At 37.4% G+C, this 24,747-nt stretch overlaps 1 protein-coding gene across 3 annotated transcripts in view; it reads right to left on the minus strand.

Annotated features, from left to right (window-relative positions):
• The window catches only part of MACC1 (MET transcriptional regulator MACC1), a 118,646-nt gene that overhangs the window by 42,846 nt on the left and 51,053 nt on the right, over positions 1 to 24,747 (minus strand). For all 3 annotated transcript variants that reach the window (XM_049893622.1, XM_049893623.1, XM_049893621.1), the window contains 3 exons: positions 15,570 to 15,692; positions 12,080 to 14,118; positions 8,308 to 8,496 (listed from right to left, as the gene is read on the minus strand). In XM_049893622.1, coding sequence (XP_049749579.1) covers positions 8,308 to 8,496; positions 12,080 to 14,118; positions 15,570 to 15,684 — 2,343 coding nt within the window. In that variant the 5' untranslated portion in view covers positions 15,685 to 15,692. The remainder of the gene's footprint in view (positions 1 to 8,307; positions 8,497 to 12,079; positions 14,119 to 15,569; positions 15,693 to 24,747) is intronic.

The following is a 24,747-nucleotide window of genomic DNA, read 5'->3' on the forward strand; positions in this document are numbered from 1 at the left end:
TCTTTGCTGTGGAAGTCATTCAATGAAAATATATACATTATCAACTCCAACGTATACGTTCAACCATATCTCCCAATAATTACTAAGATAAAGCCTCTCCTCCAGTCCACACCTTCTCCTCAGTGGTCTCCAGAAGTCTTTGGTATCTGGAAACACTGAAATCCCCCACTGAAATAAAATCTGCTGCCATTGAATTGATTCCGACTCATAGTGACCCTATAGGACAGAGTAGAACTGCCCCATAGGGTTTCCAAAGAGCAGCTGGTGGATTTGAACTGTCAACCTTTTGGCTAGCTGCTGAGCTCTGCACCACCAGGACCCCAAAATCCTCTACTAGTCCTCTCCAATTATTCAAATGCTATTCAGGGCTAGGAAGCATTCCCTAACTGCTCTTGCACACTTTCTCTGACCTTTTTTTGTTTTGTTTTCTGAAAGGACTTTCAGCATATTAAAGTGGTTATGACCTTGTATAAACACAAGTAAACAGACGACAGACTGGTATGTTTGTATAAAAGAAACCTGGATTCAAATCCTAATTCCATCACTTAATAACAACATGACTCTGGGTAGCATATAAAATGCATTCACCCAGTTTGCTTATCCATTAAAAGTGGATGGTTATAATGCTTTCCATACAGGGTTTTTTAAAATAAGAGATATTGTAATGAAAAATATTCATAATAAATATCTGACACTCAGTAAACATTCAATAAATTGCAACAATTATTATCTTTTGTTTGTTTTTGAAGTATGCCTGGTGGCACAGTGGTTAAGAGGTCAGCTGCTAAAGCAGTGCTCAAGGGTCAATTTAAAGCAATAAATGTACACATCACAAAAAGAAGAAAGGGCCAAAGTCAAAGAATTATCCCTACAACTTGAACAAACAGAGAATAACAAAAGAAACTCTCAGACACAGGAAGAAAACAAATAATAAAAATTAGAGCAGAATTAAACAAAATGGGCAACATAAAAACAATTGAAAGAGTTAACAAGACCAAAAGCTAGTTCTTCAAAAAAATTAACAAAATCGATAAACCATTGGCCAAACTGACAAAAGAAAGACAGGATATGAAGCAAATAACCCAAAGAGGAAATAAGATTGGCAATATCACAACCGACCCACCTGAAGTTAAAAGAATCATATCAGATTACTAAGAAAAATTGTACTCTAACAAATTTGAAAACCTAGAAGAAATAGATGAGTTTCTAGAAACACACAACCTACCCAAACTAACATAAACAGAGGTAGAACAACTAAATAAACCCATAACAAAAGAAGAGATTGAAAAGGTAATTTAAAAAATCTTACCAAAAAAAAGCCCTGGTCCTGACAGCTTCACTGGAGAATTCCACCAAACCTTCAGAGAAGAGTTAACATCACTACTACTAAAGGTATTTCAGAGCATAGAAAAAGATGAAATACTCCCAAACTCATCCTATGAAGCCAGCATTTCCCTGGTACTAAAACCAGGTAAAGACATCACCAAAAAAGAAAATCACAGACCTATATCCCTCATGAACGTAGATGCAAAAATCCCCAACAAAATTCTAGCCAATAGAATTCAACAACATATCAAAAAAATAATTCACCATGACCAAGTGGGATTCATACCAGGTACACAGGGGTGGTTCAGCTTTAGAAAAACAATCAATGTAATCCACCATATAAATAAAATAAAAGACAAGAACCACATGATCTCATCAATTGATGCAGAAAAGGCATTTGACAAAGTCCAACACCCATTCATGATAAAAACTCTCAGCAAAATAGGACTAGAAAGAAAATTCCTCAACATAATAAAGGGCATTTATACAAAGCCAACAGCCAACATCATCCTAAATGGAGAGAGTCTGAAAGTGTTCCCCCGAAGAATGGGAACCAGACAAGGATGCCCTTTATCACCACTCTTATTCAACATTGTGTTGGAGGTCCTAGCCAGAGCAATTAGGCTAGATAAAGAAATAAAGGGCATCCAAATTGGCAAAGAAAAAGTAAAAGTACCTCTGTTTGCAGATGACATGATCTTATACCCAGAAAACCCTGCAGAATCCTCAAGAAAACTACTGAAACTAATAGAAGAGTTCAGCAGACTATCAGGATACAAGATAAACATACAAAAATCAGTTGGATTCCTCTACTCCAACAAAGAGAATCTCAAAGAGAAAATCACCAAATCAATAGCATTTACAACAGCCCCCAACAAGGTAAAATACTTAGGAATAAATCTAACCAGGGACGTAAAAGACCTATACAAAGAAAACTACAAGCCACTACTGCAAGAAAACAAAAGAGACATACATAAGTGGAAAAACATACCTTGCTCATGGATAGGAAGACTCAACATTGTAAAAATGTCTATTCTGCCCAAAGGTAGAATACATACAATGAAATCCCAACCCAAATTCTAATGACATTTTTTTTTTTAATGAGATGGAGAAACAAATCACCAACCTCATATGGAAGGGAAATAGACCCAGGATAAGTAAAGCATTACTGAAAAAGAAAAGCAAAGTGGGAGGCCTCACTTTACCTGATTTTAGAACCTATTATACCACCACAGTAGTCAAAACAGCCTGGTACTGGTACAACAGATAACTTAGACCAATGGAACAGAATTGAGAATCCAGACATAAATCCGTCCACATATGAAAAAAAAAAAAAAAAAAACCTGATTTTAGAACCTATTATACCACCACAGTAGTCAAAACAGCCTGGTACTGGTACAACAGATAACTTAGACCAATGGAACAGAATTGAGAATCCAGACATAAATCCGTCCACATATGAGCAGCTGATAATTGACAAAGCCCCAAAACCTGTTAAATAGGGAAAAGACAGACTCTTTAACAAATAGTGCTGGCATAACTGGATATCCATCTGCAAAAAAAAAAAAAAATGAAACAAGACCCATACCTCACACCATGCACAAAAACTAACTTAAAATGGATCAAAGACCTAAATATAAAATCTAAAATGATAAAGATCATGGAAGAAAAAATGAGGACAATGCTAGGAGCCCATACATGGCATAAACAATATACAAAACATTACTAAAAATGCACAAACACCAGAAGAGAAACCAGGTAACTGGGAGCTCCTAAAACTCAAACACTTATGCTCATCAAGACTTCACCAAAAGAGTAAAATGATTACCTAGAGACTGGGAAAATGTCTACAACAAATCCAATCAGCATCTGATCTGTAAAATCTACAAGATACTGCAAAAACTCAACTACAAAAAGACAAATAACCCAATTAAAAAATGGGCAAAGGATATGAACAGGCACTTCATCAACGAAGACATTCAGGTGGTTAACAGATACAAGAGGAAATGCTCACGGTCATGAGCCATTAGAGAAATCCAAATCAAATACTCCAACAAGGCTGGCATTAATCCAAAAAACACAAAATAATAAATGTTGGAGAGGTTGTGGAGAGACTGGAACACTTATGCACTGCTGGAGGGAATTTAAAATGTTACAACCACTTTGGAAATCGATTTGGCACTTCCTTAAAAAGCTAGAAATAGAACTTCCATATGACCCAGTAATCCCACTCCTTGGAATATATCCTAAAGAAATAAGAGCCTTCGCACAAACAGATATGTGCACACCTATGTTCATTCTACACTACTTACAATAGCAAAAAGATGGAAGCAACCAAGGTGCACATCAATGGATGAATGGATAAATAAATTATGGTATATTCACATAATGGAATACTATGCAACGATTAAGAACAAGGATGAATCTGTGAAACATCTCATAACATGGAGGAATCTGGAAGGCATTATGCTGAGTGAAATTAGTCAGTTGCAAAAGGACAAATATTGTATGAGACCACTATTATAAGAACTCAAGAAATATAGTTTAAACACAGAAGATAACATTCTTTGATGGTTATGAGGGTGCGAAGGGAGGGAGAGGGGTATTCACTAATCATAGTAGACAAGAACTATTTTAGGTGAAGGGAAAGACAGCACACAATACAGGAGAGGTCAGCACAACTGGACTAAACCAAAAGCAAAGAAGTTTCCTGAATACAGCCAAACTGTTCCAAGGCCAAAGTAGCATTGACAGGGGTATGGGGACCATAGTTTCAGAGTGTTGCAGGCTAAGGCTTCCCAACTCAGGACCAAGCCCTGCCTAGGTTCTTGCCTTATACTAACTAAGAATGACCAGGAGAGGCTCAGAGGTTCAACATGAACAAAGGTTTATTTGTTGCAGAAAGAAAGTGAAGGCTCGCAAGCATGGGACAGAGAGGGATCAAGCAACGCTAGCCTCTGTTCCCCCGAAAAAAGCTTTTTCTGGGGCTTATACAGGTTTGGCGAGGATGATAGTGTAATGAATATTTAGTAGGTTTCTTTCAACTGGTGGGTACTTCTCAGAATGGCAGTGCATACTAAATTCGGCTGTGTGCACATCTGGAATCCAAGATGGAACCCGTAGCAAAGGCTCCTGGGACTGGATGGCAGGACTTATTATGGGGTGTCGCGCCCAGGTAGTCCGCCTGCGGGGCAGGTTCGATTTCTGTCACAGGTACTTGCATCAGGTGTAGGTCATCTGTCAGTCACCTTGTGGATGTCTGCGCATACTCTGGGGACCAGATCTGGCAGGTCCTTCTGAAAAACATCTTACAAGGGAGTGCGTTTTTTGTTCTTTCCTTATCGCACATTCCAGGATGGGGGTTTTGCATTAGCCAAGCAAATAGTATTGTAAGTTGTAAGTTGCAGGTGTTGCAAGGCTCCCTGACTAGCGGCTCGGTCCCTGTTTTTTCCCTACCTCAAGGGGACATCTAGGTCAATTGGCATAACAAAATGTTTTAAGAAAATGTTCTGCATCCCACTTTGGTGAGTGCCCTTCATGAATAAGTGTCTTTATAGAATAAGATGGATAGAGCATAATCTTTATTGGTAGGCAGGGTTGCCAATGAAAGCACTTGCTAGGGAAATAAATTGTTATATATGATAACAATTCTTAGAAGGCTAAGTGAAGAACACCCAGTTTAGGTTTGTGTATATCTTAGCACAAGAGTTCCTGGGTGGTACAAACAGTTACAAGCTCAACTATTAGCCAAAAGATTGGGGGTTTGAACCTACCCAGAGGCACCTTGGAAGACAGACTTAGAGATCTGTTTCTGAAAGGTCACAGCCTTGAACAACCTGATGGAGCAGTTCTACTCTGCACACATGGAGTCACCATGAGAAGCCATCAACACGATAGCAACTAACAACATATCTTAGCACTGGAAGTCCCAGAATTTCACCTGGCAAAATCTGTGTTTTAAGAAGTGATCCATTTTTCTAATATTTTACTGATTCCTATTATTAAGTCAAATTTATAAATATGTTCAGAAAAAATGCCAATGAATTTTCACTGACTTTACAGGAAAGCCTTGGCAACGATCACATCTTTATATGGAATAATTTCTCTTTCAAAAGAAATACTCTGGAAAATATACTTTGTTTATAATTGAATTTCAAGTTTTGCTTTTATGTAGCAAATGCAGTGTTATTTAAAAAGTTAAAAAATATTTCTTAAAATTTAATTTGGGGAGATGTTTAATTTCAAAAAATGATATTCTCAGAAATCTCCAAAGAGACACTTTTCTTTTCTTTAGAAAAGAATAAGAAATGGCCAAAAGTGCTTAAGAAAAATATGACAGTCTGTACTATTAATATTCTCTATATTTTAATTAGCTCGAGGCTTGATAAAAAATGTTGAAGCAAATTTTGGTATCAAAACATGGCCCTAAAAGAGGAAAAAGGAAAACTGAAATGAGTTGCTTAAATTCCCACCCCTGACCACACCCCCCGGCCCTCCTACTCAGGCACCATTTTGGATTTAGAGAGGGTGGCATTAGAGTATAATGGTAAATATTTAGGTTCCTGAGGCAACGAAAGGCCTGAACTGCAAATATGGTCTTATGACTTTCTAGCTATACACATTTAAGCAAGTTACTTAGCCTCTCTATGTCTCAGATAATATTAGTATCTGCCCAACAGACTTTTGATGAAAGGATTAAATGTTAATTTTTATAAGGTTCCTGGAATAGTGCCTTGCCCAGAGTAAGTGCGAGACAACTGTCTGTTAGGCACAATAAAAAAACGAACAAAGGGAAGAGAGAGAAGTTAAAAAGGAGAGAATGTGAGTGAAAGAGCCCAATTGTAGGCAGGGGCACACACATAGGGAAATTTCTGGAGTGTGTGCCTTCTGAAGAAAATCAGATAAAGCATACAAAAGGAGCATGGGAACCACTAGGCCTTGTTATCTATCTTATCTCAATCCCAGCTCCCTCCTTGCACAGCTCACCCAGAACTAATGCCAGTATATTTTGAAGTCAACTGCATGACTTGTAAATTGATCATATTTAAGAATCTTCTGTTCCAATGGGAGGAAACTGTACAGCTGATTCATTTATGGGGATGGAAACTAGCATATTTTTTTCTCTAGTTTAAGTGGCCAAAAGAGAGAACATTCTTATAGATTATTTGGGTCCAACATACCATGAATCTTAAGTTTTTAATAGCATGAATCAGAAGGGTGACTGTATTAATCACAAGAAATTGAACTATAGCCCCTATAAAGACACCTAGGGGCTTTCCTTTCTGCTTCAGAGTATTAATCAGCCTCAAGAATAGATTTAGTCATTTGTGATTTGGATTGTGCAAAAGTAAATAATGGAAAAGTAGGCTGTTTGTTGGCCTCCATAAAGATTTGGGGAAAGACAAACTATAAACAACCACAATTAGAGAGAAACCAGATGTTTAAAGAGGCTGACAGAATAAATAACTCTTTGATCATCATTTCAACAAAACCTTTTTTAAAAAAACAGAACCTTATTAAGAAAATCAAAAGTCCCTGATTTTGATTAGACAACTTTTTAATCAGTTAACTGAAATATCTGAATCAGAATAGCATATCCCAATAATATTGTTCATTTTTCCTTTGTAAATGTCTCTCATCTTTCAACTCATTTAATACACATTTGAGTTCATCGTGAGTGTGCTGCAGTGTATTTTACATTCTGCTGATTTGTATTTTGTAGTACACTTCTAAGTTTATGGAGATAAATGTAATCTATGAGGGAAAAGTTTGTCCTCAATCTTTCGCTGCTTTTGAGTAAAGAGTGTTTTTTTTTTTTTTTTTTAAGAGGAGCCCTGGATGAAGAGCCACGTTCTTGGATTCCAGAAGCTGTCTGCTGAGACTTCCACTGCCTTGATCTGATTCAACACTCCCCATGGAAAATTTGCCTTGTCCTGCTTCAGCTGGTATACTGGCTTCAAGTAAGAAGAAATTCCCCCAAAATGAATACCTAGCCCTATGACTGAAAATGGAGCCCTGATGGCACAGTGGCTAAGAGCTCAGCTGCTAAGGAAAAGGTCTCCAGTTCAAATCCACCAACTGCCCCTTGGAAACCCTATAGGCCAGTTCTACTCTGTCCTATAGGGCCACTGTGAGTCGATAACGACTCAATGGCACCTATCAACAACTAACAACATGGTGGAAGAGGAAGTGGGAAAACCTTCCTTCTACTAAGTTATCATCATCTAGTCAGAGAGAAGCTTTTCCTAAACTATCTTGAAAATGACTACTCTCATTTGAAAGAAGGCTAAAGAACATTTTACACGTGGTCATCATTGGAATATTTTTAAAGTTAAAAACTCACTCACGTTTCTATATGGTAATCTGAAGAAAATACCTTTCTTACTTGTACCTAAAAGTATACATTTGTTTTAATATCAATGAAAATATTTACATGCTAAACAATTACTTTGCATTAAGTGCTGTCCTTCTGTATTTAATGGCGATAATTCTCATCATAAGCAAAATTGTGAAGGAAATAATGAAGCTCTTAGGTATCACTATCTCCCATCTCCAGTGACCTTGTACCATTTTATCCCCTGTATGCTTCCTGTCACCGAGTACCTTTATTATATCCAACTCCCTTGACTTGACTTGGCCTCATCTCTTCCCTTCAAAATTTACCTTTTTTACGCCCCAAGTCTTTATAGCCTTGCCTATTAACTAGTTAGCTTGCCGATTTTGTCAATTCACTCGATCAAAGGCCATATTAATATGTAATTCAATACTAGAAACATAAATATATTTTGAAGGGTGTCAAGTCTTTTGAAGAGTGATATGTGTTTATCTCAGATAACATCAGTACATTAACAGAGGCAGTGACTTTGGTGAGTAGATCCTCCAGGATACTCCCTCAAGTATTCCATATATGTTCTACAGGGTGCATTTGCTTTATTGGGTCTGTGATTTTTCACTATCAAATTAGACAAGCAAAAATTTTACCTCAACAGCAATGTCTCCAGATTTTCCTTGGTGAGGAATTTCATACGCCTCTATTTGTTGCTTTGTGAGTCTTACTAACTTTTCAGCCAGTTCCCTCCAGCCTTTCCCAAGCTTGACAGCAGTAGTTAGAATAACAGCCTCTTGGATGAGATGAGATACTAACCCTTGGCAATCCATCTTTAGCAGAGCCTGCAACAAGGAAGAATGAATGATCAAAAAATTATATATGATTATTAAAAGCAACTAAGCCTTGATCCTATAAATTAAAACGTATTCTAGAAAGTGGAATCCTTTTTTCACCACTTATTAATTTGAATTTTGTAAAACTCAAAAAGTTGGATTCAAGTTTAACAAATCTAACAAGCAAAGCACAGCAGACACAAGTAGACTAGAATTGAGGAAATACAGGAGCAACTCTATGACTAAATAATTATGGGGTCTTGGCCAAATCCACTTAACTGATATATTTCTTAATTTTCTAATTGTAAAGGAGGCAGTTGAATTGGACACTTCCAAAGGTACCCTGAGGTTCTAGGTGTCTATGAATTATCAATCCAGGGATGATTATGCATTCCACAAAAGTTAATTCCTTGCCTTACCAAACAATTGGCTACAAGATTTCTCTAAATAGTGAGTACATTGGTGCTGATAAACATTACTCTATTTTTCACCAAAATGGGATTTAAAATTTTCCAGGATCACGCCCATTGCATAAAAATGAAATACTCCTACAGCTTTGAACAAAGCTATTGATGTCCATGACTTTAAAAAATTCAACTATTTCCCTTTGCCACCAGTATAATGGTACTAAATATAACCACAAGATACTAAACATAAAGTACTTTGTTTTATACAATGCAAAATGGAAAATTATCAGACTCTTTCTTCCTTAATTAGGCATCTAAGCTTTGTCATTCACCTACACGTTGCAAACAAGTCTATGAGTTTTTCTTTTGCTTTGAATACATATTAAAAACATGGGATTATATCTATACTTTTTCTCTATTTGAATAAGCAAATTATCATACTTGATAGTCTCTCATTATTTAATGGTTCCTACAAGCTTTATCTGTCAATATAAAACAGTAAGTAAGAATGAATGATCAAGTAAGGAAAAAATTTAAAAGTAAGATGTGCCCATAAGAAGGTTTATTCCCATGGACGCACATAACTAGGACTACACTTGACCTATATTTTTTAAACATGGACTGTATTGATTTAGCAAGACCCTAGAGGTTCTTGTAGCAAACTGTAGAGTGGTTTACCTATGCTTACTCTAGTTTCTTGTTTTAGAGAAAAGAAATGTGCGTATCTGAGTTTACAACCCAGCTCCACATGCATAAAACTTAAAGTGAATCACAAAATATTTCTATGTACTGATTTATAAAATGGACACAGTGGTACTACCACCCCACCTAGTCCCCATGATGATTATGAGTTGGTTGAATCAGATGCTAAGTCTTTTAGAGACTCTTGAGTGTCAAGTATATAAGGACAGCCAGTGTCAATGTCTAGAGATGACTAGGAGACTTAGACCCCACAATCTTCATCATCTACCTTCCAGCCACCCCAAATAAATACACAGTCCAAGAAAAATGTATACTTACTATGCCAGTGTAATTTCAAGAGCAGACCTCCATTCTCCACTCTTCATCACCTTCTGGTCAGATAGCCAGGCCTAAGCCCCTTCCGTACAGAAATCCTGAAACCTCCACTGAGGCACAATATGGATTTTCCTGCCATCTTAGGAACTGCTCCCTTGAATAAACCCTCACCAGCACTGTCTGGTTAGCCACTCAATGTCCTCTATTAATTATCATACTAACATTGACTAGGCATGATTAGGCTTAAGCTTTAAGACCATTTGGCCAAATAAGTTTTTTAAGCCACTAAGAGAAATAAGGAAGCAATTTTATTTTTCAAACTTTTATAGGTATATACTGAACATGAACTATAAGAGATAATGAAATATTACAACATATTTGTGTAGATTTATAGCTTCTACCAGGTAGAATAACCACTAACATCTAGTGTCCAATGGCTCCGGATGGCCAGGACTAGGTAAGACTGCAACGTGACATTTTTGTGAAGTCTTAAACACCAACTCTGAAAGCCACAAATACCTTTTTATGAGGGTTTATTTGCCTGAAATGCCTTAATAAAGCTATCCACTTAAAAACACAATATCATTGTGTTGTTGTTATGTGGCGTGCAGTCAATTCCAACTCATAGTGACCCTATAGGACAGAGTAGAACTGCTCCATAGGGTTTCCTAGGCTGTAATCTTTACTGGAGTAGATTGCCAAGTCTTTTCTCCTGCAGAGCCCCTGGTGGGTTTGAATCACCTACATTTTGGTTAGCTGCCATGAGGGCTCCTTCAATACTACTGTAAAATCATCAAAATGACTGAAGAAAAAATGTTTATACATACTTATTTCTTCATTATATCAGTTAATGTCACAGACTGAATTTCTCCCCATAATTTTCTCCCCTCCTTTTGCACCTTGATTAAGACTTTCCTCATCTGTATGACCCTGCCTCATCCTTTACAGGGCCCCAGTCTTGCACAGTTATTTCCTATACACATCAGCACATGTTCTCACACAAACATGTCACACACACACACACACACACACACAAGCATACTTGAATTTGTGTAAGGAAGGCACAGGGGTTCAAAGTATGCTTTTGGAGCCAAAAAGTTTTCAAATCCCATCTCTGAGACTAGTTGTGCAAACTTGGACAAGTTACTCAACCCTCCTAACACTCAGTTTTCTCTATGTATAAGGTGAAGATACTGGTTATACTTACCTCATAGAAGTAATGGCCAAATGAGATAGTACTTATAGAGTGCCTGGCATAGTGCCAAACACACACACACACACAGACACACACACACACTAGAAAAATGTCAGCTATCATTATTACTATTTATACGTTCACATTTTAACAGTTTTTAGAAATATGCCCTTGAGGTTTTGTTGTTAATTTTTTTAAAAAAACTTTTATAAAATACTGAATATCTAATTTAAACTCATAGTTACTGAGCTTTACACGGTGGTGAAAACTATGCAGAAAACAATCAACCCTCAAGTCCTACTAAGACAGGAGGGTTTAGAAGAGAATTAGGGATATCATGTTCTGGGGTGTGACGCATCACATACAGAAGGAGAATACGAAATTGCTCAAATACAGGAACCACAGCCCATTGTCCAGTCAATTCCTATTCACATCACCCTCTAGGACAGAGTAGAATTGCCCCATAGGGTTTTCAAGGAGCGGCTGGTGGATTCAAACTGCCAGCCTTTTGGTTGGCAGCCAAGCTCTTAACCATTGTGCCACCAGGGCTTCATAATAAAGGACAGTAGTAATATTTTTTAAAGACCACTGAAAAGTGAACTTATGGTAATGGTTAGGTTAATTAATTTTGTTTGTTTGCTCTTATTTACTTGTCATGTAATTGGAGCTGTCTAGATATTTGTGAAAGGAAGAGGAGAAATCTTTTAACTGTCATGTCCTGCACATGCAGAATTTTAAATCTTCAGGGGCCTATTTTCTGGGAAAAACATAACCAAATCTCAAATCCAAGAAACAAATTACATGATCTTCTAGGGAAAGCTCTATGTTTGCTTTAAAGTAGCCTCCATTTACTTGAGACTACTGATAATCTTTTTATCTTGTCTCCTCATATCTTTAGGTATAAACATTGCCAAGTTAATAAAGGTATTAGTTTTCTATGGTAAATAAATCACAGTGATCAATCAATACTTACCACAGTAAGCTCGTAAAGAAACTTCCTTATATTTCTATCTGAATGGCAATCTTCCTTTAACTTCTTTACAACATAAGAAACCTTTTCTGATTCCTTCTCTGCTTGCATTCCTTCAAAATCTTCCAGTGCGAAATGTGAGTAACCCAGGACATCAGCTAAAACTTCCCAGTCATAAACTTTTTCTGACACCAAGGTCAATACAACCGAGTAGATATAAGTCAATTTTTTAAAAGGCAAAGCTATTTGTTCGAGAAGATTCCTTGTTGTGAATACACTATCTGATGAAGACATTACTTGTTCCTTTGAAATCACTTTGACATTTTTGCAATGCACAAGTCCAACCTTACCTCTGAGGATTCCCACATACCATTCTTTCACTTTGGACTGTCCAATGGCTTTTATCTTACCTTCTCCAAGAAGAGCTATTGTGTCCCCTTTCAAATATTGAAGTAAGTAGTCAATCTTGTTTTGTCTTAACACTGTCTTCAGGGTTACCCCATAACTGGTAAAGTTCAATTTTTTATCTTGAAATGTGGGATATTTAACAACTACTTTTGGTAATAAAGGCGCTGACTTGAATTCTGTCTCCTCCTGCATATGGCCTGGCGGATTGGAGAATCTTTTTAGGTTTGGGGCTGGATTAGGTGTAGTGATTGAAAACTGTGTAACTGGTCTACCATTGGGTGGCTCCACCTGAACACGGAAATCAAACAAGTGCATTTCTCTGGGGTCAACTAACGAAAACAAAAATTGTTGATGAACTACTTTGCCTGCCTGCAACTCTTTCTGTTTAATTTCTTTCCTTTCTTCTACCTTTACTTCAAAATTAGGATCACATGAAAAAACATAAATACTTAAATCTTGTGGCTTGTCAAGTAAAAATGAATGCTTCCCCCAGAGATGAAATACAACTGGAGACATGTTTTTTCCACCCCTCTTAATATCAGAAATTGTGAGCTTTTCTGGCATATAACTGTGTCCACAAACTGTGAAAACAGTAGTGAAACTGGGATGTATATGTTTGGGGCCGTAAATTCCAATTGAGGTGGTTTTGTGGATATAATCCCAAATGGTGGCAGCTGGTGACGGAATAGCTTTCGCTTGTGCAGCAACCACAAGATACATCACCTGACTCAATTCAATTAGTTTAACTTGGATGGTGTCTTTATAAATGTAGCAATTGTTTAACACTTTGAAAGGCCCTCCTCTATCCAGGCTGTGTAAACACACTATTTCTGTCATGACTTGGCTGAAAGGATCCTTTCTCACTTTGGCTCCAATTTTCATCTCCAGCAAAATGGCTTCCATTGTGTTAAGGTTGCCTAACATGATTTCCAACAGTGGGCTTACAGTGCATGAAAGATTATGGTTGAGAGTTTGTGGAGGATCAAGAAAAGCTCTTAGGGATATCTCTTGGAATTCCCCTACAGCTACATGACCTTGAGGCACATGAACTGTGATGTCTGATTCAGGTAATTGTACTGACCCTCCTTGGTAATTTAATTTACAAACAATGACAGTCTCTGAAACTTGTGTTTGGGCCCATCCGGGACTCTGATTGATTATATTCAAATCCAGGCAGGAGCGGGCCAGGTGGCGTTGACTCAACCAAGCCATTTTATAAGCCTCTCGGTCATTTTGAAGCCATTCTAAGTCTTGCTCCAGAATCTGGTCAGAGTCAAGTGTACTCTGATGGGCATGTGCTCTATCATGTAAAATGTCCAAAAGTTCTGAAACACTTTTAGATCTTCCAGATTTCCTTGAGGAAGACCTTCTAAGCAATTGATGGGCGTCAAGTTCATCACCAGAAGAATCAAGAGAATTTCCAGCTTCTATTTCTCTAAAAAAAAGGAAGGGGTCTTCTTTCAAGATGGAAATATTATCACTCTTCTTGTTATTTCTTAGATGAGTTATGTCATCCAAAAATGGATTAGAAGCCGACAGTTCATTCCAGAATGGATTTGTAGCTTTGGAGACATTATTGCCATGAAGGGTAAAAGCATCTGGCCAATTGAGAAGCAAACATGGGTCTTGACACTCTTGTTATTGAAAGAAAAACAAAGCAAAACAAAGATAAGGTGGCATGCTGAGACAATCCCAAGTTTAATTTTTATCATAGTTTAGAAAGACCAGACTTAATTTTTGTTTTACCTCTTGATTTCCAGTCTACAGCTACTACAAAGCTAATGTTAAATTTGGTCAAATTTGCATCTAATGAAGAAAGAGAAATGGTTCTACCACACTAGTTTGAACATATATAATGTTATTTTATCTTAAAAAATCATGATTTATAAACTGAACAAAAAATGTTTAACAATTTAGATAATGAATTTAACATATTTTCCTAAGGATAAACCAGACTAGCATAAACTTATGCATTATTATTTCATGTTCCATTTTTGCAAAAGCACACCTCTGGACAAACAGATTAATTCAATTATACAGATTTTTCTCAGCATTGAATAGGTGGTCTCATTATATCTAGATTATTGATTCGATGTTTTTCTTTTCAGATAATATACAATATGTGCAAAATGTCAAACACATTTTAACGACTAAAAATAATTTTAAAAAAACATTTAATAGATTATTCTCTGATAACACTGCCTTGATAAATTTTTAAAAATATATGAAATTGGAAAAACAGACCACCATTGCATTTACCACTTGAAGGAATTCATTGAGTTTTTGGGGGGGCTTTCAAAGAATGGTCTTACCATTATGAAATTGAGTGTTTTAAGAATTAGCACCCCATTAAAAATATTCATGTTTATATAATAAGGATTGCTATATATCCCACAATGTATGGAATCTCTTTTTTTTTAATTTTAGAGCAACTCATACTTGGCCATTACTCAGTAAATACAGGTAGTAATTCTTCAGACTTTGCAAAGCTGATGTTGCTTTAGAGAAAATGAAAGCGTAAACAGCCAACCAAATTATCAGATGCCCTATAAAAGAAACAATTCAAGTTCACTGTCAGATTTTTTTGTTGTTGTTCAATATATGTAGAACTATAATCTTGATTGAAATGTGTTCTTTCATATGTTAAATATTAGAAGACAGATTTTTTTTTTTTAAATAGTGTTACTCTTATTTCCACACTTTAATCCAGTTTCATCCAACTGTCTTAAAAGTTAATTTTGCTCTAAGGATTAGTTCAATTCTTATACACTCTGTGAAGATTTCTTAGCCCACTCCAACCACCAGATATCTGGCTTACCCGAGGCTTCATTCGTACATACTTACCACATATACCACTGATTTACTAATGAATTTTTGCTTCCTCTTAATATTTTTTTTACATTCTGTTGGCTGTGCTATTTTATCTTCCACATCTTTACGATGATAAGTATTTCTCTGCTAGGGTTGGGATTTTATAATTCTTTTAATATCCTCTAGAGCTTTTTACAGGTAGATCTTCAATAGTTACTGACGATGGATTTGGTTATCTTACATAAAGAATTACAAAAGTTATAAATTTCTATACCTGTACTATTGCAACTTTTTGAGAGTTTTCGGGCTTCCATGTCAACCACATTTCCTTCAGATCTACTTTGTGAAATTCCTCCTGACCAAAAATGGGCTCTTTCACTGGTTATCATTTTTCCACCTACAAAGTAAGTAGATACATATTTTTCATAAGCATACATGTACTGGTTGTCAGAGAAAACAAACTCAAAGTAGTCTACACATTTACATAAAAAACTGCATGAAACAATATCTACTTAGTTTCTCTAATTATGGTAGGATGCTGCATTGATATCTTAAATATGTATTAGCACTCCACTGAAAAACACTCCAATTCTAAATTTATGTCAACAAGCAAACTTACAAATGCATTACTGGTCCTGTAACAAAGTAACTAATGAAAATCCCAAGGACAAGAAGAAAGAATAGTAAGTTGAAAGCTCAATAAATAGACATTCTGTGCTTGATGACTGGAAGACTTAACATCACGAAACTGGAAATTCTCCTCCAATTTATCCATTCAATGTAGTTCCAAGATAAATCAGAACACGACATATATGTGTGTGTGTGTGTATGTGTGTGTTTAATTTCTTAAGCTGTTTTAAAAAATTCATATATAAAAGCAAAGGGCTAATATTCAGGACAACCCAGAAGAAGAGCATGATGGAAGTGACAGTTGTTAGATATCCACACTTCTTATAGACATGTAGGTTTAGTAAGACAATATACAACTGGAACACAAATAGACCAAGGGAGTAGAATGGAGACCTCAAAAACAGACCCACTCTCACATGGAAACTTGATGTATGACAGAGGTGGCCCTGCAGAGCAGGGTGGAAAGGATTGATTATTGAATAAACAGTGATAGGATAATTGGTTGTCCATGCTAAAAAAAAAAAAAACTACATTGAGCACTACTACATCCCATATAAAATATTAATTCCAAGAGATTAAAAGACCTGAAAGTCAAAAGCAAGTTTTTAAAACTTGAAGAGAATCTAAGAAATTATCTTTTTGCTGTCACTTAGAAAGTGAAGAATATCCTAAGCAACACACACCCACACAATGTAAACCATAAAAACAATTAAAATGAGAAATCCAGTACAACAAAAAACATCATTTACAAAATGCAGAAGCACAAGCCAAAAACTAGAATATATTTCCGTTATATGTGACGGAAAAAGGATTACACTCCACAATAGATCAAAGATTCTTACAAATCAACAAGCAGAATCCAAACAACTCTATAGAAAGCATTTACAAAAAGATCTGAACAAGCAATTCTCAGAAAAGGAAACATAAAAGACCCCTGAATATACGAAAATATGCTCCTTTTCATTGATAGTCAGAGGAATGCAAAATGAAATCAAATGAGATACAATTACTACACACCAAATTTGCAAACATTTTAAAATCTGGCAGTAATAATTGTTGGCAAAGATATGGAGCAAAGGGAAACCCCATATATTAGGAGTGGAAAGGTCAGTTAGTGCAACTTAGCAACCCGAGTGGTTTTATCTAGGGTCAGCAAAAGCGAGGTAAACCCTCAGTGAGACAGAATGACAAAATAGCTACATGGACTCACACATACCATAATCATGAAGATGGCGCAGGACCAGACGACTCTTCCATCTGTTGTATATAAGTTTGCCAAAAGCAGGAGCCGACTTCATGGCAACCAACAACAACACGAAATACGCTTACAGCCTACCTATTGGCATCAAGAGGGTTCCGACTCATAATGACGCTGCAGGACACAGTAGAACTGCCCCCAAAGTTTCCAAGGCTGTAAATCTTTATGGAAACCAATTGCTACATCTTGCTCCCCCTGAGGGCTGGCAGGTTCCAACCTCTGATTAGAAGCTGAGCGCTTAACCACTGTACAACCAGTGCTCCGTGCTTCCAGCCTAACCAAAACGCTATGCAGTAGGTTCTGACTCATAGGGACCCCATAGAATAGAGTAGAACTGCTCCATATGGTTTCAGGGAGCGGGGGTGGATTCAAACCGCCAACGTTTTGGTTAGCAGCCTTATTACCACTGCACCACCAGGGTTCCGTTTACAGCCTAAACCAAAAACCAAAACCAAACCCGTTGCTGTCAAGTTGCCTCCAGCTCGTAGGAACCCTCTAAGACAGAATAGAACTGCCCCATGGGGTTTCCAAGGAGCAGCTGGTGAATTTGAACTACCAACCTTTTGGTTAGCAACTGAACTCTTCGCCACTAGCCACCAGGGCTCCATGTTTACAGCTAACCCAAAAACCCATTGCCGTCCAGTAGATTCGGACTTACAGAGACCCCTGTAGGACTACCCCACAGGGCTTCCAAGGAGCACCTGCTGGATTCAAAGTGCCAACCTTTTGGTTAGCAGCCCAACTCCTAACCCCTACGTCACCAGGGTTTCCAATCTCAGTTATTTTCTCTAATAAAATTTTGCATATGTGCATCAGAAGATATAAACATGAATGTTTGTTATATTTTTTAAAACAACTGGAATCAACCAAAATATCCTTTAAGATATGAATGGTCAAATAACTCATGGTATTTAGTATAATTTAATATAATTTATATAATATAATGCAATACACTACAAATAAAAAGAGACAAATTGTAACTAAAGGCATCAACATGCGCTAGTTGCAGGTATCCCATCCCTGAGGCTCGGCATTCTTTATGAATGTGATTTCCCTTACTCCCATCAAAGCATAGAAAAATAGATATATTAAATCTGACTTTGCAGAGTGTGAAACTGAGTCTCAGCCGTGAGACATAGCTTACCTAACAAGGTCAAATAGCTGGTGACTGACGCAGAAACAATTCCTTGAGTACATTCTGCTCATCCCATACAGCCTGTAACTCAAGACACCACATATCCCTCCCCAGACCCAACGCTCCCAGTGACATAATTCTGAAACTATTCTACATTCCAGTTTACATTTCCAGTTTTGCTAAACCTTACTTCTTATTTTCCTTCATGGCTTAACCACACCCTCTTCACCTTTTACTCTTCTTTTTTTCCATATTCCTCCTCCAAATCCTTGACTTTTTTTCAAAGAAGTTTATTTTATTAAGAAATCAAAAGCCTTTTCTGATACAAATGAAGAGAAAGAATGGAGAGGAGAGGGAATGAGAGGAGGGAGGGGAGGAGAGGAGAGAAGAGGAAGAATCACATTTTCCAAACGTGATAAAAGAAACAAATGCAAAAATTATCTTATAAGCTGGATTGGGATAAAACATACTTAAAAAATCAAATGGTACAATAGTAATTTTTTCCTCTAATAGGTAGAACTACATAGTAAAAAAAAAGCAGGGTGAAAAACTGAATTATACAATTTATGCCAATTACACTGGACCTCAAGTTTCCTGGCAGATCTTCAAAATTCTGTGATTGATTTTACCAAATGTAATGTCCAAAATTAAGTCTTTAGCATGCACACCACAGGTAGCAAAAACTCTGAGGTAGGAAATCTGAGCTCAGGTCCTTTAGCAAATTAAGCAAACCAAATTAAAATGAGAAAAATGTTTAAATGGAAGAGTATTTTTCAAAAAAAACAAAAACACAAACCAAACCCAGTGCCAACCAAACCCATTGCTGTCTAGTTGATTCTGACTAATAGCAACTCTATAGGACAGAGTAGAGCTGGCTTAATAGGGTTTCCAAGGCTATAAATCTTTCTCCCTGGAACTGCTGACCTTTTGGTTAGCAGCCGAAACCTTTAACCACTGTGCCACCAGGACTCTTTAAAAAAAGGTAAAGTTACAGTTTATGTGGAAAACCAGTTTAGCCAGCAACCCATTCTATATAAACTCTTTAATTTCTTGTAGGGAAAAGAGCAGAAAGGGACAATTTATACCCCAGGATTCCTTTGAGGCAAATAACTCTTAAAGTGTAACAGTTATAACCCACTGAAATACAGTTAGAAGTCCTCAACCACATAAAAACAGGGAGTAGGAAGCTGGCTGAGTCTCTGGGTGGTGCAAACCTTTAACACTCTCCACTGCTAACCAAAAGGTTGAAGGTTCCAGTCCACCCAGAAGTGCTTCAAAAAAAGCAGGCAATCGGCTTTCAAAAAATCAGCCATTGGAGCGCAGTTCTACTCTGACAGACAAGGAGTTGTCATGAGTCGGAATGAACTAGCTGGCAACGAGTTAAGAAACTGACAGTGTTGCACCTTATGTAGCTGTGATCCTAAAGGATCATGATGTCTCAGAAACAGAGGCACAAGGTGGTGGGTTAGCTGGAATTCTTTGTAGAGTAGCCCTTTGCTCCAATCACCCATAGATCTTCACTGTCCTTTAAGACAGTGGTTCTAAACTTGAACGATATCAGAATCACCTTTAGGGTCTGGCGAAAAAATACAGCTTGCCGAATCTACCTCCGGGGTGGCTGATCCAGAAAGTCTGGGGCCGGGGCCAAGAATCTGCATCTCTAAGTTTCCAGGTTGATGGTGACACTGCAGTTGTTGGGGGCACATTACGAGAAACACATTTTGAAAACTACCACATTATGGACTTTTTTTGACCAAATAGTTTTCTCCCTGTTCCCTGGACCCCTATGTAAAACTGCACTCCTCCTAATCTTTTTGCACGCAGACACACACAAACACACACATTGCCCAAGTCGACCTCCTAAATCAAGATTTCTTTGCTGAACGTATGGAGAGGTGATATTTGGGTGTTGAGGGGAGGACCTTGGCTAGAAGGAGGAAGAAGCTGTTCTGTGAAGGGCAGCACTTGTTTACACAGGTGCAAAGCACAAGCCACATCTATCATTTCTCTGAGTTCTTCCAAGAAAACTCTATAGTCAATGGCAATTGTTGTCCAGTAACTGGAATTTTTAAACTTTGTCTGCAGAAGTAGAAACATGAGTTGGTCTGTGTTGAAGTAAGCGGGAAGAGAGCGGTCTGCTACCCACTCAATTTGGTATGTGCTCTCAATATGCCTTTTACAAAAGACTTATTCTAATTCTCCATGTTTCATTACACGTTTCTCAAAGAAATGATCAACAGGTTTTCTCTTCAATTATCGTACTGTATAAAATAGGTCCTAAGTAACTGGGAAAACTTAACAACGGCACAATTTAGCAAAAAATCCCAGAAAAATTCTGGGGGTGGAGGGGAGTGGAGGTTTGGAAAAGAGTAATCAAGGAAGCAATAATATTTAAAAGAATTATTCCTTTAAAATGTGTTTCTTTGAAGTGTTTATGGTATCATTGTATGGTGAAAATTGTTAGACACTCAATAGGTTGGTTTTTTTTTTCCAATTTGTCCTTAAATACTTCAAATCCTTATAAGTTTTCATAATCTGTGTTTTATTTAACTCTTGAGCTGTGTGGTATTTCATGTATACTATAACTCATATTAAAAAAAAAAAAAAAACAGTTGCTATTGAGTCAAGGTGACCCCATGCATGTCAGAGTAGAATTTTGCTCCACAGGGTTTCCAATGGTTGATTTTTCAGAAGTAGATTGCCAGGCCTTCTTTCTGAGGCACCTCTGGGTGGACTCAAACCGCCAACCTTTCAGTTTGCTACAGCAGGCACCTGTGAACTTTGCACCAGCCAGGGACTCCATATTTCTCACTGTTGTTGTTAGGTGCAGTTCAATCGATTTTAGACTTAATAGCGATCCCATATGACAGAGTTAAAAAAAAAAAACAAAACAGGGTTTTCTAGGCTGTAGTCTTTATCGGAGTAGATTACCAGGTCTTTCGCTGGAGGAGCCACTGGGTGGGTTTGAACCACCAACCTTTCAGTTAGCAGCCAAGAGCTTGACCATTGCACCATCAGGTCTCCTCTTATAACTCTTATAAAAAGCCTGTTGCCATCGAGTCGATTCAGACTCATAGTGACCCTATAGGACAGAGTAGAACTGCCCTCTAGGGTTTCTAAGGAGCAGCTGGTAGATTCGAAATGCTGACCTTTTGGTTAGCATACGAGCTCTTAACCACTGTACTACCAGGCCTCCCGTAACTCATAACGCTCAAAGGTGACAGTAAATGCTAAAATGTGAGAACAATTGTTGGACGGGTAGTCGTTCCCCTCCAAAGGTCAAACCTACCCAAATAACATTACATTACACTGCAAAAGCAACTGGTGTCAAAGGTCTGAGTGGCTCACAAAGAATTCATAATCAGTAGATAATGCTGGCCTACTGTGATAGTCATTAGTATGGCCATAGTGGGTGTTACCTTCAAGACACCTTCCCACAGGTAGTGGTACTTTCTGATTAGCAGTGTGTAGACCCTACCAGCAAATGTTTTAGTGTAACCTCGGATCATTATGAGGAAATACTTAAAAGGCCTGGGACTCTTCCCCAAGGCAAATGGTTTTACAAGCTTTTCCAGGGAGGGCAGCTGGAACCCTGGTACATTAAACAGTATTAACAATGTCTAATAATTTCTATGACCTTCCCATCCAGGTAACTCAAAACATTTCATCACTACATCATTTGTTGATTTCACCATTCTAAGAAGTCCATCACTTGCCTTATATTTCATTGTCCTTCCATCACTGGCAGAATTAAGTTTAGGAAAGTTATCTTAATTGTGCAGGATAACATTATTTAGTGAGCAAATCAGTAGCAGAGAAAACAGTAGATCAAAACCTGTTTTATGTCCAGTTTAATGATGTAGCTGAGGGCTCAGTACTTCCCAGGAACCTCAGCCTGAAAGGGAAGGTATAAAGAACTCTGAACAGAGAAATGGAAGGAATATCAGAGGCTTGGAACAAAAAATAAAAAATAACAATCAGAAGAGTTATTATTTATTGAGAGCTTGCTGCCATTTTTTTTTTTTGCTGCATTCTAGGTATCATACATGGATTTTCTCATTTATTACTTGCCACAATTCTAGAAAGTTGGTTCTATCATTATTCTCATTTTTAATTTAGGGAAATAGAAGTTTAGGAAGTTCATTTTTTCTGATTTTAACTCATTCATGCAGCATTTTTTCTTTCATCTCCCTCACAGAGCAAAAATACCTAATTAACATTGAAAAACGTAAGGGATCTTTCTAAAATTCAGTGGATATTTCATGGACAGAAAAGAGTTTAATAGAGTGTTACAGACCTCTGATAAATATCCATTTTCAATTAGCACTTTTTAAATATTGCCTTAGATCAGTAAATACTTATTATATGTATGTGTGTGTTGTGTGTGTATTTTTTTTTACTTGAAAGCAATCCTAATGTCTTTGTTTATGATTGTTGGGCTGGTGCTCTGAATTCCCTTTAGTATGTTCTTTTAAAGATGGTGTTTTTACATACACACACACATACTCTTCCTTGGTTTGAAATGAATTTGAGAATGCTTACAAATACTCAAGCAACACAAAGAGTTTAAACAACAAGTAACAACCAAACACCTCATGGGATTTAGTTCTTTGGTTTGGAGGTTTAGGATCATGGTTTCATGGGACAGTCCAGTTAATTGACCTAATAGTGTGTATTGTGCTTCTGTTCCGCTTCCTAGTTCATTGTGTAGTGCCTGATGTTTTAAAAGCTTGCAAGCGGCCTCTATTTGCCTGGGGCAACAGAAGAAGGAGAGTCAGGAATAGGAGGAGAATATGAAGTGTGTGCTTAATTGCCTCCAGGAACAACTTCCCCCTTTGCCACGAGACCAGAAGAGCTGGAGGGTACTCAGCTACCATTACTGAACATTTTGATCAAAGATTCCATAGAAGAATCCTGATCAAAAGGGGGCAAAATGAAGAACAGAATTTCAAATTATCATGGACTTCAGACTTTCTGGATCCATGAAGCCTGAATGTATGCCTGAAACTATTGCCATGAAATAATCTCTATACCTTAAGCCAAAAATATCCCCTAAAGTCTTCTTAAAAACCAAAACCGATAGTTTAAGTAGTGAGAAATGTCTGCCTTGAATGCTGTACTTATTTAAGAGCTATCTACATGGGATCAAATTGACAGCAGAAACTCAAAAGATTAGACAGAAACCTAAGGGGGCAGTGAGTTCATGTTAATGGGGGAAGACCAACTCAGAAAAGTAGGATGACAATGGTTGCACAACTCGAAGAATGTTATCTTTGTCACTGAATTGTACACGTAGAAACGATTCAACTGGGTATGTTTTGCTGTGTATATTCTCAACAACAATAAAAATAAATTTTTTAAAACCAACAAGTAAGTATTATTCTTCAGTAAGAAAGTACAAAAATAAAAGAGGCAAGTGAATAATTTGAGGTGACCTTTGCAGGGAGTTGGTAAGAAAATCAAATAAAAGTAATTTCACAAACATTCTGTGAATTCCAGTACACTTGCTAGCAGTGGGCCACACACCTGGCTCTCCACTTTCTAAAAGTAACCACATTATTGGTTACAAACTTCGGAGTGTTCTTATTATACAAACAAACCACTTAGCAGAAGCACCAGCATTACCAGGAGTCAAGAGGAGCCTGAAGCTGCAGAGTGCAAGTATCCTCAGCTTTGCCTGTCACAGTAGTTCAACAGTGAGTCTCTTGCATGGAACTCTTTCTTAATGTGAGTTGATGGCATCTCACCTAAGGGCAATTCTGTCAAACTAAATGGAAAGCAGTGGATCCTGGGATGCAGCTCTCTGCCAGCCTGTCCTAATACAAGTTTACATTCCAAGTCACAGTCCCAAGAGGACTAGATAGATAACTGGTTGGACGAAGAACCAACCATACTTAGTTTTTCTCCACTGAGCTTCTGTCACTTTTCAAGTTGCATGATATTCTAGTCATTGATGAAGGTCCAGGGTGTGTAGCTCTTTCTCTTAACAGTACAAACTCTCTTATAATCAGCTGAAGATGGGAGTCACATTCTCTTGAAAAAATTGAGAAGAGTAGCTAAAATGTAAGCCTGAACAGAAAATCATTCTACCTGTGTGTTTTGCGGCTGTGATGTGGATTGAATTTCCTCTGACCACAGTTTTATGACCATTCCCACACAAAAGCAAGCAGACACCAACTTTCTAGGCCATAGAGCAAGGCTTTGGTACTTTCATTGTAGAAAACATTTAATAAATATACTATCAAATGTACTCTCTAGCCATAAAATATTCCTAGTGATATGGCCCTCTAGTTTAACTTTAAGCAATATATGTTCATAGTGAACATTCCAAGATAAACTAGCTGCAAAACCTGTCCCTGGCAACTGAGCAAGTTTAATTGTTCCTTGAGTTGATGGATATGACTTTGACATTATAATCGTCAACCTTAA

The sequence above is a fragment of the Elephas maximus genome, chromosome 8 (assembly GCF_024166365.1).
Source record: "Elephas maximus indicus isolate mEleMax1 chromosome 8, mEleMax1 primary haplotype, whole genome shotgun sequence".
In the NCBI taxonomy this organism is placed as follows: Eukaryota; Metazoa; Chordata; class Mammalia; order Proboscidea; family Elephantidae; genus Elephas; species Elephas maximus.